This window comes from Tachypleus tridentatus, chromosome 12 (assembly GCF_004210375.1).
Source record: "Tachypleus tridentatus isolate NWPU-2018 chromosome 12, ASM421037v1, whole genome shotgun sequence".
Lineage (NCBI taxonomy): Eukaryota > Metazoa > Arthropoda > Merostomata > Xiphosura > Limulidae > Tachypleus > Tachypleus tridentatus.
Window position 1 is genome coordinate 94,574,965 of NC_134836.1, and position 19,947 is coordinate 94,594,911.

Here is a 19,947-nt window from a genome sequence, read left to right on the forward strand (position 1 = left end):
TCCAATTTCATAACAATATTTCGACTTTTGTAACACTCTTACATTGGTCGCCTTTTTCCTTCATGTATTATCTTTATTCCAGAAAAAAACAAAACTGCTGACAATATTATTTTGAGTAATTAACATCAGTATTTTAAATATTTTTAATAATGCAGTTCTTTGTTGAATGCTACAATAAGATTCAAGAAAATCTTGGAGCAAGTCAAACCTTTTACATAGAATAAAAAACTAAACTGTAAAACTAAATGCAACTACACCCATAATAAACAATTTTTCTAATCACAAGAGTTGATAAAACAGATTATGAAAAATCCTTTTAACATTAATTTTCAGAATCATATTAATATAATATACCATGAAAATCTTCATGATCATGTGAGAACGTGAAGTCAAAAACAGCAATACTGTTTTCATTACTCGCATCTTCTTCACTGCTGCGATTTATCTCCTCATTTCCAGTGGGATGTAGTTCTAACAATGGATAAGAACACTTACTAACAGAATGAAGAACAGAAGCTTTATCCACACCTTGATGATACAAAGTGAAATGATTCCCACACTGAATATGCCAGTCAAAATCATCTTTACACTTTTTACTTGACATGTGATATCTCTCAGTAAGAAAATGTTTTTTGCTTTCACAATTTTCTTTATCAGTGTCAATATTTTCTTTATATTTTGTCACAATGTCATTTGAAGTATTTAGTAGTAAATTGTCAAAGAAGGAAATCTCTTCTTCAATATCAGGGTCCACCTCACTTTCAAAAGTTTCTTCTATAAGATTCTCTTGTTTATCCTTGATATTATCCCCAATATAGATACTCTTGAAAGACAACAAAAGTTTGGACTATAAGAAAAATCTAGAATTAAATACACTTGTATAACACTCATGAAAATGTAAAAGAATACTTATAAAAAAAAAAAATAGACATTTTCGTTTTAAGCTCTAAATATTATAATTATCAAGGTTCAGTACAGAAAAATCTTCAAAATGCTTTCTCAAAATGTTCATTTAAAACAAACATTTAATACACTTTCACAACATACAACATTGATGTTTTGTTAGAACACTCAAACATCATTTTATGAAAATGAAAAGTAAATACTACATTTAACCTAACACTTATAATAATAATAATAATAAATAAAAGTACAATTCAGATTATTGTTTACACCAATTTTCCATGAAGCCTATAGAAGTTGTGTCAAGTGCAGCTTAGTGTCCAGAACATTTTCTGCACCTGTTTCAACTTAAATGAATACAGAATTGATTTCTTCCTCAAACACATTTTCACTTAGTAGATGAGGAAAGCAACCATTAAACTCTTCCCAATACAAAAAATCCAACAGTATTTGTTTATTTTTTAATTTATCAAATTATTCAATGCATTAAAATTAGTGACACACAAAAATACAGTATAGTGGTGTAAATTTTAATCATTCGCAATGTTAATATTTTAAATTTTATTACACACACTTGTACAACTAGTTTAAAAAACTAAAACACTGGAAAATCTTAAAGGTACAGAAAGATGAATAAAATTATATCTTCCATAGTGAGTTTCACACAAATTTCAATTATCCAAACATAAAAAACTTATCTTAAGCTATATTTATTGTTAGGATTAATCACTCATTCCCTCAAACCTACATTAAACTGTTCTTCTAGGAATTCACAATTTTCAAGCACTGATAAAGGAGAATCTAACTGATTTTGAAATTTCAGAGAATGAAGATTCTTAAAATGTCCAGAATCTGGAAAAGAATCAAATTCTTGACATTTGGCTACTGGAGAATAGGGACTCAGTTCTGCTACTGGTTTAAATTGAAGATGGTCCAACCACTTTTTCATCTGCAATATTTACAAATATTGAAGAATTAACTTGAAAATTCATTTATTTTTATTTAAAAATGAATTGTGTGTGTATAGTTTCAAGCCTTATTACTTGTCTATCCTTCCAAAAGAAAACTATCAGAGCTATTTCACAGTATAATAATTGAAACTTGATTACAGAAAAACTAGTATCATTATGATTAAGTTAAACAATAAAAGCAAATTGACTGACATTACACAATTGTTTATACAAAATCATAACAACATTAAAAAAATACTCAAAATCATGTGACACAAATAACTAAAAAATAATTAAACATATAAGAACACTTGCTCCTCTGTTTTCTTTGAATGATGCATCTGGAAGTGTTACTGCATCTTGGCTGCCATTTAAAGAGAAACAGTAAGTCTCCCATATTGTGCCACTGTGATCTGATTCTGGATCTATACAGCATGACTGAGTCCACAAAGAATTTTCTCTTGAAGGTTTACACTTGTTATCTTTTCTACCATGACAGAGTAAAGCTGAAGTTGAAAAACAATAAAACTTGTGGTATTTTAACAGTCCATGGTTAATAATTACTACAAACGTTACAGTTGATCCTTTTCAAAATTTTAAAGCCCAAATTCTTAGGTTTGATACATTTTCTTACCACATAACTAAATTAAGGCATGTTAGTTTGAGTGAAGTACAGGTTATCTTATTTCTTTTTCCAATTGCATTGCATTTAAAAAAATAAAGATAATGGTCTTAACTGATTCCAAGCCTAAATTACTATTAGGGCTGAGTCAAAGATAAGTAAAATTTGGTAAGATATGTAAACCTTCACTTTATATGACTGCTCGCTCAAGAACAAAAAATACCAAGTAACAAAAAAAAATCTACATTTGTTTGAAACTACAATAAATAAATTTGTTGCATCTAACAAACTTTTAAACTTGAAATATACAGAGTATACAAATTGATAACTTATATTCAACAGTATTAAAAACACTTTTTTTTTTTTTTATAAGTTCAATTCAATGAATAAACAAACATTCCTGTCTTTTGTACAAATGCACACATGTTAACACTATTTTCATTAACTCTATTCAATAGAATAAGAGTTTATGTTTTTGTAACAGAACTTAATCATAAAATGTCATTTTCATACTCATTACCAAGAAATGTTGATAATAATTCAATAAATAATATTACAGTAATTACTTAAATTTCATCAACAGCACAGTTGTTGAAATATCTGTTCTATAAATCATGATCTATTTTCATATAGATCTCACTTACATTGTTGAGAAATGGCTGTCTCATGATAGTGATTTAATGGCAATAACTGCTCCTGTTCAAGTCTACTGAAAGTAACATTCTCTTGTTAAGATCAGATATAAGTTGTAACAGTTACATTCTTATCATTTTATGTGATAAAACAAACAGGTGGCAACACCAGCAAATTTACTTTTTGCACTCATCATTTCAGATAAACACATTTATTGTAGTTTTCTTCTTATTTTCTAAGTACAGAAAAATATCACTACAGATCTATCAAAACAAACAAGCAGTTACCACAAATTCAGTACTTTTCTGATAGCACCATTGTACAAATATATCATCTCATAATTCAAGGTCACAGTACTCATTCATAACATGGACTTTAAAACAAAAAATTAATTCAATTTATTTATTTATGTTCAATAGGCTAACATCAAAAACTTCGCATTTTACCACAAACTTGCCATATCAAGTTACAAGAATTCATACTCCTGGTGGTGCATCAGTAATTGTTTTCACCAAAAATTAATTCCTCTTACCTTTTTTTTTGTACAAAACCAACTTAACTTTGAAGTTTGCACTATTAATTTTACTTCAGACACATGTATCAAGTAGTTTATGTTCGTAAGCGACATAAATTTTTTTAATTAATTAAGTCAACTGATATAATACATATAAATTTATATATATCGAGCAATATCGAGTCAGGTTTGGATAGAGTTTTAATCTTTGGTATTCTGTTGCAGTGCAAAAAGAAAAGATCTGTCTTCAATAAAGGCTTTTTAAAACCACATGATACTATGTCTGAAAACAAATCCAAGTAGACTGGAAATAAATACTTTGATTTCAATGCCATTAATATTTTGTTTAAAAGTACTTTGTTAGGAACAGTGACAGTTTTTTGCACTTTGAAGCTTAGTCATTAATTGATAACACTATAAGTGTAATGTTACAAAACCCAAATTTCTTTATCTGCTGTAAAATACAAAAATTAGAAACTTAAATTATTAATTTATTTACTGATGCTGTAGCAAAAAGATCTATAAACTACGTTATCACCTTTCAAATGAAACTAGTTCTTAGTTAACTAAATCTTAGAAAACAACTTACGACTCAATGAGAAGTATTGGAACTTTTGATAATACAGCATCAGTATCACACTTGTCCAATGGAGGAATGATAATGGACAATGGCTCAAGACTGACTGAAGGACCAACTTCTACTGGATGCAAATTCCCCTAAGAAAGAAGCATAAATCATATTTTTCCAGGCATCTTATAATATGTAACTACTGCAAGTGAAAACATTACACCTTCAACTACTGGCCTTTTTTTAATATAATTTACTCCCAATGGGGTTCACAGATTATTTCAAGTAATTTTATGTTTTACCCATATACAAACAGTTAGTATAAAGAACTGACTTCAAAACATTGGTGTAATCGCTCACGTTCAACGCAATACACATACAGGCCTTCACTAATAATTAGTGGGATTAACTGAAAAGTTCAAGATTATTATTCATGTGTTTTAGGATTCACGTCAATGAGGATTCCTTACTGAAGAAACAAATGTTCCCAGCAATAATAAAGACAAAAGTATTTATAAATCTCATAAGGATCCTCAACCTCTTAGTTTCATTCAATACTTCAGATTCAAAGACCTGACAAAATATATCATATTAGATATATATTCAATTAATTATTATTTGTTTGCTTGGATACAAAACTACTTAGTATGATGTCTGTGCTGTGTTCACCAAAGGAATTTAACTTTGTATTTTAGTGTTCTAAGCCCTAAAACTTACTGCTAAGCTATTAGCGGAAGAGAAATTCTATTCCACTTCACCCATATTAAACTGCATAAGAACATTTGCAAATTTTAGAATAAGTCTGTAAAAATACCAGTTAGATAGTAAAAAATATTTTATAATTATAAAGTAAATTCCATATGTTTTAGCATTAACAATAAATCAGCAAAAATGCCATATTTGAAGGGAATAAAAATTTAATTACTGGTTAACAAATTCAAGCAAATTTTTTAAAAAGCTTCTAATTTGTTTTAAAAGTATTAACTTATTACCACAAACATCAAACATTGAAACAATATAATAATTATACAAGCTATAATGATGTTTACTTTCATAGGACAGAAAATCATAAATATTGCTTTTTTAAGATTTGTTTATTTGTTAACATTAGTTTCATTAATGTTTCAAATAAAATGTATATATATATATATATATAAGTATAATTTTTATGACAAAAATTACTTTGCATTTTTTATATAATATGAGTTTACAACTAATCTAGGTCTCACAAAACTGACTAAACCTCATTAGATATTATTGGGATTATGGCCAAATCTATCATTAACAGCAAATGGACCCAAATGATAAACCAATAGATTCTAATCATTATAAATGAGAGCTGTATATTAAATTAGTTATATTCATTATACTGAGCTAGTTTTTCATTTTGTTCATGTAAGGGAGCTTTCTTTGCATGATCAGAAATTAATGATATTTATTACCTTCAAACTGAGTGTTATAACAACAAAAAATTAAATCATTTCATTATTTTCATATACAAAAAGTATGAGAAGAAAGGGTGCATTTTTTTCATAACCCAAGGAAATTATTCACAACTGTTTTAGCTTATCAAAAATATTCCTTAGTTATAAACTTCTTAACAGATATTATTCATTTACAAAAACATACCACAGATTCACCAGAATATGATGTTACCGCAGCATCTAGATTTGTATCCAAACCATTCTCATCACCATGTATCCTTCTTCTTAAGGATTTATTTGCTAATGACAGTTCAGAACCTCTTTCAAAAATGGCATTATAATCACAGACAAAAAGCTCCATTAACAGATTACAAACAAAATGTTTTCTATGGTTGGCCACTTCATCAACCAATCTATATATATATAAAAAAAAAAAATTCTTGTCAAGACTATCTGAAACCATTTGGCTAGTTTCAACTTTACTATCTAAACAGATAATTCAGAATTGTAATTACAGTATAATATAACATCAAAAGAAAATTTTGGTTACACCAGTTACTAAAACCTGAAGTCAAACTAAGCCTATTGTACTATACTTCCAGCAAGTCTTTTAAAGAACAGACCTTTCATACTTCTAAGCCCCTATAATAATAAAGCAATTTCATAGAAAAGGAACAGAACTTCATAGTTTATTACTAAGTTCAAATAAATTAGAGGCATTTCATAAGAGGAAATAACCATTTATTCAAAAAATTGAAAATAGAGAGATTTCATTCTCTTTTACACCAATACTGTTTATCACTTGCTTAAAATACTTTACATACTAGGATACTTTTTAATGACATACAAACAACCAAAAACTATAATAAAGTTCTCTGTAAAACAATATTAGAAAAAAACAAAGAAATTAACTTGTTTTTTTTATTTAGTAATTGTCCATGTTAAATAATAAAACTGTTGTACTTACATTTTGAAATACAACAAAGTGAAATGTTTTATCATAAAGTATAATATACATGTGCATGTTTTTGTCTTTTTTTACTGAATCTAAACTACTATTTCCTACCTGAATATTTCCACTCCCAAAAATTCCATGATTGTAGTTTGTCTGTTTCCACTGTTTTGTTGATTCAAGTTAACAATGAACTGAACGATAAATTTCAAAGTGTTAAAGTTTTCTAATGGCAATTTTTCCATTAGACATTTTAACTTCAAAACACAGCCTTTCTTGTCTCTCAGTATATCTAGTAAAAAATCAAAAAAACATCATATTTTATTCAACCATTCTGTTAGCAAAGTATATAGTTAAATAATGATGCAACCATCACATCACAAAATAAATTGTTTGTAACAAAGTTGTATCTACAAGAACAATACCATTGTAACAAAATAATAAAATACTCCTTAAAAAGTCATTTAGTAATAAAACAGAGTAACTATAATACTGATGTAGTTTTATTTACTGATGAGATTAGATGCTTCTTACACATGAAATATCTCAAAACTTTAATAAAACAGTAGTAATAAATTCCATTCAATCCTAATGTACCACCAAAAGTTTTTCATATTAGAAAGATTAACATTATGCTACCTTTAACTGTATTAACATAAGCTGGACAAATTTCCTCAGGTATAACTGGGTACGGCAATTCTCCTAGAAATATATCCACTATCATTGTGGCAGCTACCACATCACATTCAGTCTTCCATGGAGCATCACCAGTTTCTATCTGGTTCACAGCTGTATTGTGTAGATAGAAAAACAACAAAAACCATTGAATATCAATTACATGGGATTCATACTACACAAATGATTGTACAAGTATTATGAAATTATAAGCTCTATTTTTTCTAGTGACACATCATGACTAAAAAAATTCTTATCAAAGTTATTTCAATGCATAATACAAGTAAAATATTAACACAGAGCTTCATATATGACATTAATGAAAAGAAATATAATACTTTCAGCAGAGGAGTGACTCATCAAAATAATATAATTTTTCTGTGCAATCCAACAGGTTTATTTTTAATTTTTTTTTTCACTATTTTAACAATTAATCGCAAAGTTTCAAGTATGGGATATGAATATATAGCATGTTATTTTATGGTACATTTTACAAAACAAAAAATATTTTCATTCCTCTTTGGGCTACTCATTTGTACAAATCATTGAATAACTGAGAGAAAGACTCATCATGTTAGTAAAAATCTGCATTTGTATCTGTATTCAATAACTTTTGTACAAAAACAAAACATAACTGATAATACAAGTAATTACCTCTCTCCTTGATAAAATCATAAATTCTCGTTAACTTGGTTAGGAGGATATCAAATGCTTTTGGCTGGACTATTAAGGTACTTTCGATGAAGCAAGCTTTCACTAAATGCAGCAAACTTCCTAATTTTTCTTCTTTATTCTCTTCAAGGCCCTAAGTTATAAGTACACTTGAAACGTTATTTTAAGAACAAATACTCAGTACCATAAAGGAACCTTTTTTCACGATATAAAGTCCCAAGTCTACTTTAAAACTATTTAATTTTGGATAATGCCAAAAATCATCCACCCATACATTAGAAACACACATGTACATGTATGTACCATGATGCACTTAAGTTTCATAACTAGCTTAATCAATTCCATTATTACACGTATCTTAATGCTAATGTTATTCTGGAGTTAAATTTCAAATATCTTTGAGCATGTGCACAGACACCAGGGTCTTTTTCTGAACACATTGTAAACTTACAAAAGTTGAACTTCTCTGAAAAATTAATGTAGGTAACCACAATATCAGTTACACACAAATACATTTAGGTTAGTTACACAAGTGCATTTAGGTTATCTATCAAATGTACGATATAACCTAATACAGAAGAGTGCCCCACTTGCACGTCATTTTGTCAAGCTCACGAAATTTGGACAAAATGTTTATGTTCATAACAAATAACTGTTTGGTAAGTAATGTTCATTATTATAAATACTTTATATCAAAAGTGTTTATCACCTTTTTATGGTATTAAACTTCAAAACTTAAATAAAGTCTTCAGCTGTGATATGACAACTCATTAAACTAAAAATCGACATCTGAAAACTCACCTTCTGAATCATAGTGTCAAATTTAACCAAAGAGCTGGATAGAGCCGCAGCAGTACATTTCATTTCTTTGAGGACACTACCACAACACCTTGAATAAATAGCGTCTGATTATAAAATGTTTCAGTGTTGGCATTAAAATGGGAAATCTCGTTGAAAAAATAAATAAGTAACAGTATTATAAAATATAAAAACTTTGACTTTAATTTTGCTAAACACGAAGGCATTTCAACTTATTATAAAATAAAAACAAATAATACAGGGAGTTCGGAAAGTCACTGTGCACTAATATATTTATTAACAGACATGTTTCAATATAGAATACAGGAGGTAAATATGAATGACATTTATAAACAATGTTTAAAGTGACCCCCGTTGGCATCAATACAGGCTTGAATCCTTCTTAATTTGTTTCTAAACACCGCTATCAGTTACTGGTTTGAAATAGACTGAATAAAATATGATTACAAAACTGCACAGTGACTTTTCGAACACGCTGTATATATATATATATATATAATTTAAATCTTCAGTCAGTAATTTCCAGCATGATTACCTTAAATTTTAACATGGAATTCTTCTTCATGTCAAACGTACAATTATAACCAAACATTTGAAAGTGTTCTAATAATGTCGTATTTTATAGAGGAAACAGCAGGGTTATCATACCATACGCAGTTAATATTTGCATTATCAGCCAGTCCTCCAGACGTTTATACGCGTGAAGGATTTGTTTACTCCCCTCGATACCAATTCTAATGCGCAAGTGCAGTTGAGCACTGCTCCAGGTAACTTGTTCGGTCTATCGCATAGGCCTAGGTCTCAACCTTCTCATCAGGAAAAATATACAAGCTGCATAACAAATCTGGCATTTTGCCACGAATAGAATGTTATATGTATTATATTGAAGAGCAATGAAAAGATATTATCGATCCACTTATTAATTCAAGAACGTAAACACGAAGTCAACAGCAGTGAAGTTTATTTCACACAAATGTGTATATTCCATTGTTTATAGGCCTGGCATGGCCAAGCGCGTAAGGCGTGCGACTCGTAATCCGAGGGTCGCGGGTTCGCGCCCGCGTCGCGCTAAACATGCTCGCCCTCCCAGCCGTGGGGGCGTATAATGTTACCGTCAATCCCACTATTCGTTGATAAAAGAGTAGCCCAAGAGTTGGCGGTGGGTGGTGAGGACTAGCTGCCTTCCTTCTAGTCTTACACTGCAAAATTAGGGACGGCTAGCACAGATAGCCCTCGAGTAGCTTTGTGCGAAATTCCAAAAACAATCCATTGTTTATCATTGACAAAAAACCAACAAAAAACAGCCTTTAAGTTATCCAAATTCACAGACAACACTCTGTTAATTGAAACATTTAAAAACGACAATCAATAACGATTAAAAAACTATTGTCACTATATATTCAATTGTTGCTGGGTTTTATTTTTCTTTGTTTCTATTCCCCGCGATAGAAAAAAACAACAACACACACTCTTTGTTTCTAACCTTAACAATAATTACTCTCCATAAAATCAACGTGAAATAAAGTCAGTGAAATCTGTCTACTTTTCTGTTTTCGTGCATAACAACGAATGCGTAGAATAAAACTATATTAAATATTACACTAGAAATGACACCAATGAACCTATCTTAAACATATTGAATCAAAATCTGATGAACTCAATATTTCAATTAGTATTAACATAAAATTATACAATCCAACAAAATTACATGAATATTTGATGAATAACTTTATGATACGGTTTATTTCACTGACAAACTAAACAAGTTACCATTTATTAAAATAATAAAAATATGGGAACGTAAAAATCCGCAAATGGGGATCCTAAAGAAGGTACAGATACAAGGTTGGAGGTTGTGTGGACTTTATTTACTGAAAAAATACAAATCCCTGTTTTGGCTCCATGCTGTTATCTAGGCTTACTTTATTTACGATAGCCATTTAAAATTCACAATTTTTTTATTTATCCTCTTTGCTGGCTTTCTTTTTATACTCAACTTTGAGCAAAGGATTACTTAACAAGGCAATTAATTTTATACATTGTAATAATAATAGGGTGTTTGTGTTTTTCTCTTAGCAAAGCCACAAAGGCTATCTGCTCAGCCCACCGAGGGGAATGGAACCCCTGATTTTAGCGTTGTAAATCCGGAGACATACCGCTGTACTAGCGGGGGGTAATAATAATAGACATAGCTAGTAGTTAGGTGATACGATTCACGATGATTTACTGTAGCTACTCGCGATTTGATCGCATTAGTTCCAGAAGTAAAATGTTACGCTACAGCAGGATATTTGTTTAATAATATAATAAGCATTTGTAATTTCGTGTTGCTAAATTCTCTATACATAATGCATAGCAATGGACAGGTATATGCCTATATTAAGACCAGTCCCCTCTAAGGACAAAGAAAATTACTGGTACAAAAGCATGGCCTTTTCAAATAAAGCATATACGTCTAGAGCATCACTTTAAATAAACCTTCGTGTATTTAAAGTACTTATTCTATAAATGTATGTAATTCAACTGAATACGGATATTGATTTTCTTTTCATAATATAGTGGGTGGCTCCTTTAAAACACCGATTGTATAGTGTATAACGCAGAGTATCAAAATCTTAGTCATTTAACATTCATGTATTATTCACTGGTAATTCTTGTTTCACCTTTAAACTTTTTAAAGGAATACTAGATATATGTAAGTAAGCTAACTTCACGGGACAATGGTAACATGGTTTACACTACAATCAGTTGGTTGTGTTTTGACGTATATAAAATACAGAAGAAACAAATCGACATTTTAATACCCCTACGGCCTATGCAGTATCTCAATTAGTATTCTACAAAATGTTTGGGTTGAATATACCTAACCGTTTCTCTTGTGGTTGGTAAAAATAACAATAACAAGCATCACAAACTGTTGTTTGGACCAATTCTTTACTATTAAAATGTGCTTTTACGATTTTGTACAATTCCTTGCGATACCTATATAAACGAATATTGTGGTTCATAATAATAGTTTTCATATTTTCACCTAAACTTATTTTCTGGCACTTTACACATATTTTTCTTAACAAAAAATAAATTCATAAGAGCATCTATAACTTAGTTTACAAGTAACATTTACAGCTTTGAATATTATTAAAGTGAGTTTTGAATTATATGAAAAATTAAAAACTGCAATTTTACAAATTCCACAGCCTTTTTCTTTTCCTTTCTTATAAATTACCGATAAATCTAAACATATCCATACCTTGGATAGCTGCAAGCAATTTATTGTTCTGAATTTATGATCAGAAGTACAATTCACACAGTCAGATACGAATACAAATGTGAAATATCACTGTGATTGCATTGGTTCTGGCCACGTGGGAGGTACGTCACACAGATATTAAAAACAAAGACATGATCAACAGCTCAACAATTAAGAAGCCTAAATTCACAAAATTTGTCAGGGATTAATGTCTACTGACACATGGCTTAATCCCTGGCGAACAAACACTGCGATGGCCATCTTCATGGTTGCTTCAAATATCGACAGGATACCAATCTCATTGGTAACATTCGCAGAGAAGCTTCTAGAAACAATTTCGGTACATTTTAAAGTCCAGAAGAAAACGATGGGTCACCCAATGAACCCTGAAATATAATGTTTTGGTCATCTTGTATCATGTTCAGTAATAAAAATATGGTTTTGTTATTCACTCTTTTAAAAATCTATGTGCTTTAAGTTTTATATAAAGTTCTGACGAGTTTAATCCTACACTTTATACATTTCAATACAATACAATACACTTGATACAAATAGTGGGTCATGACTTGCGATTATTTTTATCTTGTGAATTTTGTTATACCAAATCCTTGACCATGTGCTTTTAATTCATAAGTAGTGCAGAAGCAAGTAGGCAAGTAGTTTTTAATACGAATTCCAAACAATGGAATTTTCGTATGAAATACAAATGCGTTTATTTTTATTCTTAAGAGTTCACTAGAAGTGGTTTAATTGTATTAATTGACCCGCTTCCTAGTCGCTCAGAAGCAAGTCAGACTGAATGCTAAGAAGCTGTACACAGTTTCAACACCCACTGTGAGCACAGCATGGTGCTGTTTTGTGTTCAACAGTAACGCTAACAGGAATATTTACATAAAAAATACATCTTAGCCTACAAGTATTACGAATTAACTCATGAAACTCTGTTAAAACTGCAACACTGTATCGAAATCAATACTAATCATTTTAAATGTTTAATGAAGCTATGGCATTAAACTTTGTCATTTTTAGAAAGAACTAAACACAGACCTGTAAGAATACTTTGAAGGGAAGAATTTATATTGATGCTCGTAGTGTTGTATTTGGTATTTGTAGCATATTTCACTTTTTGGCCTAAATATTCTGACATTGACATTGTGGTCATGGAAAAGGCGCAAAGGAAACTTGTACAGAAATATCACGGTGCTGTCTTTCATTATTAACTGTATTATTAATTTATAGTATAATCATACTAGTTTGAAATTTATCTGTTTTTAAGAACGTTTCTTACTGAACTTTAAGTTTTCCTAACCTAACAAAAATTAAGTCACACGATTTTGATTTTGTTATTGTTAGATCCCGAAATCAAAGTTTAAATTTGTCTTCCATATTGAGTCTGTATAACTTCATTTTTTCGCTTCGTCAGCACCCTTGAAAACGTGTGTACGCCGTAACTTTCACTGCCACAAGATATTCATTTTTAACCTTAAGTATATATATAAATTATTATAAATTCGAAAGCTTTCAAAACGGAACTTCGTAACAATCACAACTCATTTGTAACATGCTATTAACATATTGGTTGCTTTAACTTATTTACTTAATGTTTTAATCAATAACACGAATACAATTAATGTTTCAATTTAAAAGAGGTATATTGCTATTATGCAATATCGCGACTTTACTACTATGTTCTTTACTGATACTAACACGAGTAACATTAACAGAAATTGCTTGATAAGTGCGTTTCCTAAGTTCCAACACAACACTTACGATTATCGTTGGGTTACATTAGGGTTACACTACTAATATCAGTTTCATAACTTAGTATGATACAAATTACTCTATCTTAAATTTTTAAGGCCAAAATTTCTTCTCAATGAATGTAAATTACCTCCTTTTCAACGTAGTCAAACACGAAATAGCAACAATCGTTTCGTAACCCTCGTCTTGCGGAAATTTAAAATATACTTTACACGTCTTCATATTCGTTCGTCAAGTACGATGTGCATGCTCTTTGTGAAGTGAAAGTTTGATGAAGAAGCCATCTGACTACCCTATTATAGAAATTATAACAAGATATAATTTAGTTCACATTGGTTATATAAAAGTTTAGCGCAAAATTTTATGTTGTTTTCCATGAATCCTTTCGGATATGTGGGTGTTTAATAAATTAAAAAAAATATTGTATAGAAAGAAAAAAATAAACAAATATTACTAAGAAATCGAGTACAAACCATGCAGTGAATTTTCTAATATAATTTAGTAACATGTTCCTTTCACAGTTTCAAAACACTAATTTATTACATTTTATTTTACGAGGTAGTATGAGTCGTAGAAAGCAACTTTGGCGATAAGCATCATATTTTAATGGTAGACTTAACTTACTACGATGTGCCAATCAGATATAGACAGAATATAACGACAGAATCACTCCCTATAAAAGTTTGTTAGTATATTTCTGGTAGGAATAGTATGGTTAGAACAGATTACCCAAAACTTTAGAAAAGTAACTTCTAAAAACGTGAAAGACTCCATGTCGGTATATGATTTACTGCTAAAGGTGTTGCTGTGTTAAAGCACAAGTGGGGAACAAGGTAAAACGGTAACTAGTGAGCCACACTTCTTTTTTTAAATAAAATACATACAGTGTGATAAACTAAATTTAAGATAATAAAACATTAATAAGTCACAAGAGGAAAAAGTATATCTAAGAAAATGGTTTATTATTGATATTTTATTATACACTTCATATTTTATTATATCGTATTATACTCGCAACATTTTGTGGCTTTTAGGCTTCTAATCTCATCAGTAAAGTTTGTGAAGTTGATCATTTTCAAAATGTCGTTCTCAATTAACAATAATGTCAAAGTGTTGAGGTGTCATTCTTACATTGCAGAACGTAACTCTGACTGTAAATTATGCATCTCAACGTTGTGAAGAAACGTTCTCCACCAGCCATGAATACGTAACGAAAGCACATGCATAAGCCTATTGATAGCAAGTAAATACACGATATCATGTAGAGTAACATAAAATAAAATAAAGTTTTGTATTAGATCTCTTTGCTCTGGTACTGTTATTCCTTAACTGCCGCTGGTACTGGTTCTAGGATTGAACTTGTTGGAAACTTAAAAAATATTATTCATCATAAACACAATGATGATCGCGTGGTGTGTTACGTATTGTTATTTTATTTCGGACGAGTTTATCACGTTACATATTACTATTTCATACAATCGGACATTTGAATTTGAGATCAGTTTTGTTTGTTTATATTTTTTTTTAATTTCGCGCAAAGCTACATGAGGGCTATATGAGCTACCCGACCCTAATTTAGCAGTGTGAGACTAGAGGGAAGGCAGCTATTCATCACCACCCATCGCCAACTCTTGGGCTACTCTTTTATCAACGAATAGTGAGATTGGCCGTAACATTATAACGCTCCCACGGCTGAAAGGACGAACATATTTGATGCGGCGAGGATTTGAACCCGCGACCCTCAAATTACGAGTTGAACGCCTTAACCCACCTGGCCATGCCGGGCCAATTAGTAGATAATTAAATTCAAGTATGTATTAAGTTTATGTTATTTACCAACAAGATTGATGCACACAATTTCCTTTCTAAACACAATTACATGTTAATATACCAGGAGATAAGGATATGTTTAAATGCACATTTCTTGGCTAAATGAAGTTATTCTCAAAGTCATATAAGCTATATGGGATGGCTCAATAGTATTAAGTGTAAACCAGTTCGTTTATTTATTTTAGAAGCCCAGTTATTGTGGAAGTGTCAGAGGAACACATAAAACATATAATGTTTTACGAGCTGTACGGCAATGACATTCTGGATGTCAGGAAGTGTTAAAAATAGTTCAATAAGCTTAGAACTGGTGACTGCAATTTGACAGATGCAGCTCACACTGGACATCCTGTTGAGTTTGATAATGACCTGCTTCTAGCAACACTTCAGAAGGATTGTGCTGTAACTGTTGAAGAATTAGCCCAGAAACTCAATTATCTCCTTCCACTGTCCATCAACATTTGAAACAACTTAGTATAGTTTCAAAGTCGGGAAAATGGGTACCACATGAATTGTCGAGTGGTCATCTGCACCTCTCTTCACTCTTGTAAGCTTCAAGCTTTGTTTGTGAACCGCCTAGTTACTGGAAATGAGAAATGGGTACTTTATCAAAATGTTAAGCACCGCCGACAGTTGGTTAGTGCAAGAGAACCAGTTACATCACAACCAAAAGCGAACCTGCACCCTAGGAGTGTTTTGCTTAGTATTTGGTAGGATAACGGTGGTGTGATACATTTTGAGTTGTTACAACCAAACCAGACAATCACTGCTGAGTGATACTGTCAGCAACTAAATAGACTGAACACTGCACTCAAAAAAAAAAAAAAAGAGACCTGCTTTGGTGAATCGGAAAAGAGTTGTTTTCCACCATGACAATGCACGTCCTCACACCGCCAGGATGATCACTTCAAAAAAATTGAAAAGGCTTAGCTGGGAGAAACTTCTCCATCCCTCTTATTCTCCTGATCTTTCTCCTTCAGATTACCATCTTTTAGAAGATTGTAACTTAATCTGAATGAAAAACAGTTTACTTCTATGGATGAGTAAAAAAATAGCCTTTGTACCTTTTTTGTATAAAAACCACCTGATTTTTATAAGCGTGGTATTGAAAATCTTTTGAGATGTTGGCAGACTTTTATTAAAAGTGTTGGAAAATACATAATTGTTTAAAGTTGTTATTTAAGATCTTTTTTTTCTCCTTTTAAATCTTAGTGTTACAAATGACAATACTTATGGGATAACCTGATACAAACATAAAAACAATACAATTTATAATAACTGTTATTATTAATAGTTATTAAAATGATGGTTATATATAACAGTTATAGCCTAGCATAACCAGATGGTTAGTGCGTTCGACTCATAATCTGAGGATCGCGGGTTCAAATCTCTGTCACACCAAACATGCTCGCCCTTTCAGTCATGGGAATGTTATAATGTGTGGTCAATTCTACTATTCATTGGTAAAAGAATAGCCCAAGAGTTAGTGGTGGGTGGTGATAACTAGTTGTCTACCCTCTAGCCTTACACTGCACAATTAGGGACGGCTAGAGCAGACAGCCCTCGTGTAGCTCCGCGCGAAATTAAAAAACAAACAAACATTACAGTTTTATAAACTTAAAAACAACACTAAGTCTAATATCCGGTCTAGAATTGAATATTTTATCAACGATACAGGTCCACGACGAACAAATTAATTCTAAGTTGATACTGTTGCACCTCGCTTAATTAAGCTAGCTAGCTTGGCTGGCCTCACACCGCTACAAGTTCACTTCTTACCGATGAAAATATTCAATGTTCTCACAGAAATAATAACGTCCAAAGTTATTCACTAAAGTTGAATAGGTTGTAATGTTCGAAATAAATAAACGTTCCTGGTCCAATTCTTTAGTTTTCCGATTACTAGACGTTAGTTACAGTTATAGCTTCCTAGACCTGTAGTACTCTGTCTATAGGTGACTGACAATATTCACAGTTCTCTCGGCGCGTCGGTTTTTATGTATAACCTAATCATGCAATACTTTAGAAATGTTCTAGCACGAGGTGCTGTCAATCACTAATATTATATACATATAAACACAAAGTAGATTGTTGATCTTTACTCAAGAATTTTCCACAAGTTTCGAAAACAGCCGAGATCCGCACAACATACAGCCAATAACACATGCCACATATAAAAAAGAAAACTATACAGAAAGAAGCGTAGGTATTATAATAAATGTAGTAAGTCCGTTACAAGTGAAATATAGGAAATCGACGGAGTTGAGAACTGATTTAAACATAATCATGCGAAGCGTGACTCCAAAACAAAACAATACAGTTATTGAGGAATATATGTGTAACACATTTCTCTAACAAAATTTATCACAATAAAATTACTAAAATTGAGAATTAAAAAGTAAATTATTTTAAAATTAGATAAATCAAGGACCTTTTTCTCATTTAACCCTTATCACATTGCTCTGTTTTGTACGGTAGACCCTGGACAATGGATAAAACGGTTCTGATGGTACACCATTAATACGTAGTTTAGGCCAACTGAGCCATGTTCAAATCTAAAAATACATACCTAAACGGTCACGTAAATAAATTCGGCGTCCAAGCGACTGGTTGTAGTTGTAATTGTAATGATCTTAATGTAAATTACATGTTTTAATATTTTAGAAGAAAACTTCGATTTTTTTTTGTTTAATTGGGAAACTTACTATTCATGTGTTGTTATAGTTTGGCCATTTCTTTATATCCCCCAAATTATAATATTGTTAGTTTTAGTAACTCTCAGTACATCTTCATGGGTACAGAGTGCCTGCCCCTAATAGCATTTGAGGGGACTAACATATATTTCGCCCCATCTGTATATTTTAAAACCTTTTGCGTTTAAAAGAGAGATAGAGAAATGTCAATCTGATGGAACCTCTGAAATTGTAGAGAACTGAACTGTAGTTTATATTTGATTGTTGAAGTGCAAAGCCATAATGAGGTATCGAACCCCAAATTTCAGCATTGTAAGTTCGTAATTTTATTGCAATTCCACTGAAGGACTCATTCTGAGTTCATTTAATTTTAAGTTATTAAAAATACTTATTTATTGGTGATTCTTTTAATTATCCCTTCTTGAACATTGCTTACCTGTAGTCAAAATAATGTATTTCCACGAAGATTCTTACAGTGTATTTTGCAACAGAAGTTTATTTAACTTTTATATACGATGCTTGTTTTTCCTAATCTTGTTTTCTGATAACTTAAAAACATATATATGTATGTATACATAATAATAAAAAATAAATCGAGGATGACATTGATGAGCTGGTTACGTATAACCAGGAATTTATTCGAAACTGATAGGTACAGTGATAATAACATTTTATATTTCTTTAGAGAGTGTTTTTCCCCTCTTAGACTGTACACACCTTTATTTTGTTAAATGGTCATGAAATCGAATTGATCGAATTTTCGATCACTAACATGTTAATGTTTGTTTCGATGAGTCAGCTACCATAATACGTCTCATGTATAAATTTTCTGATGAAGTATCAATAGTTTTAATATTTAATTTATTTGTTAGTTTTTGTCTAAATAAGTCGTTACACGCGGGCTACTCCCTTGTGCAAATTAATTGAAACAAATGATCATTTTACAATACTTTCAGCATGGCAGCCGGTGTAGGCTCGCTGGACCCGCTAATTTCCTTTAATAGTCATTTTATCACACAGACAGCGTCATTAGCTGTGTTTTGCAGTACGGATATTTTTGGATTATATAAGACGAAATTTTGAGGAATATTACGTCATTCTAAATTGCGTTAGAAGGGCAAGGAGATCAGTCAAAAAACAACTTCTTACCAACTCAATGAAGAAAAAACGGTATCAATGGGGTCTGAAATACAAGAACTGGAAGAAAGAACAATGGAGGAAGGTGTTATTCATTGACGAGACTCATTTCTTCATACAGGGTCAAAGAAGTCTGCATGTTCGCAGATCTCCAGATGAGAATCTTCGAGAATCTCACATCAATCAGTTCATAAAACATCCCTTGAAGAAGATGTTTTGGAGCTTTTTTCAGCTACTATGGCGTCGGAGGCTTACATGTTGTAGAAGGTATGATGCGAGGACCACAGTACATCGAAGTTCCAGAATTGAAAAAGACATTTCCAGATGGATCTGGAATTTTTCAGCAAGATCTGGCTCCGTGCCACACATCGAAACTTGTGAAGAATTTTATGACTACAACGCGAATAAAGGTGCTGGACTGGCCTGGAAACTTTCCGGACTTAAATTCTATTGAAAATCTTTGGGCGATTTGTAAAGAAAGACTTCTGGGAAAAGACTGTACTACGAAAAATAAGCTAATTAAGGCCATAATTCTTTAGTAAAGATT

The 19,947-nt window shown here is 31.2% G+C and overlaps 1 protein-coding gene across 6 annotated transcripts in view; it reads right to left on the minus strand.

The window, feature by feature from the left end:
* The window catches only part of LOC143234046 (uncharacterized), a 31,893-nt gene extending 17,887 nt beyond the window's left edge, over positions 1 to 14,006 (minus strand). Inside the window, exons 1-12 of one of the 6 annotated variants that reach the window (XM_076471071.1) lie at positions 13,874 to 14,006; positions 11,983 to 12,368; positions 8,715 to 8,802; positions 7,896 to 8,046; positions 7,206 to 7,355; positions 6,681 to 6,858; positions 5,820 to 6,027; positions 4,212 to 4,339; positions 3,120 to 3,184; positions 2,169 to 2,359; positions 1,652 to 1,852; positions 355 to 823 (exon numbers count right to left, since the gene is read on the minus strand). In XM_076471071.1, the coding sequence (XP_076327186.1) occupies positions 355 to 823; positions 1,652 to 1,852; positions 2,169 to 2,359; positions 3,120 to 3,184; positions 4,212 to 4,339; positions 5,820 to 6,027; positions 6,681 to 6,858; positions 7,206 to 7,355; positions 7,896 to 8,046; positions 8,715 to 8,777 (1,804 nt within the window). In that variant the 5' untranslated portion in view covers positions 8,778 to 8,802; positions 11,983 to 12,368; positions 13,874 to 14,006. Of the gene's footprint in view, positions 1 to 354; positions 824 to 1,651; positions 1,853 to 2,168; positions 2,360 to 3,119; positions 3,185 to 4,211; positions 4,340 to 5,819; positions 6,028 to 6,680; positions 6,859 to 7,205; positions 7,356 to 7,895; positions 8,047 to 8,714; positions 8,803 to 9,267; positions 9,608 to 11,982; positions 12,369 to 13,873 lie in introns of those variants that run through there. The other 5 variants (XM_076471073.1, XM_076471072.1, XM_076471070.1 and 2 more) reach the window with 5 other exon arrangements.
* Between the last annotated feature and the right edge of the window lie 5,941 nt (positions 14,007 to 19,947).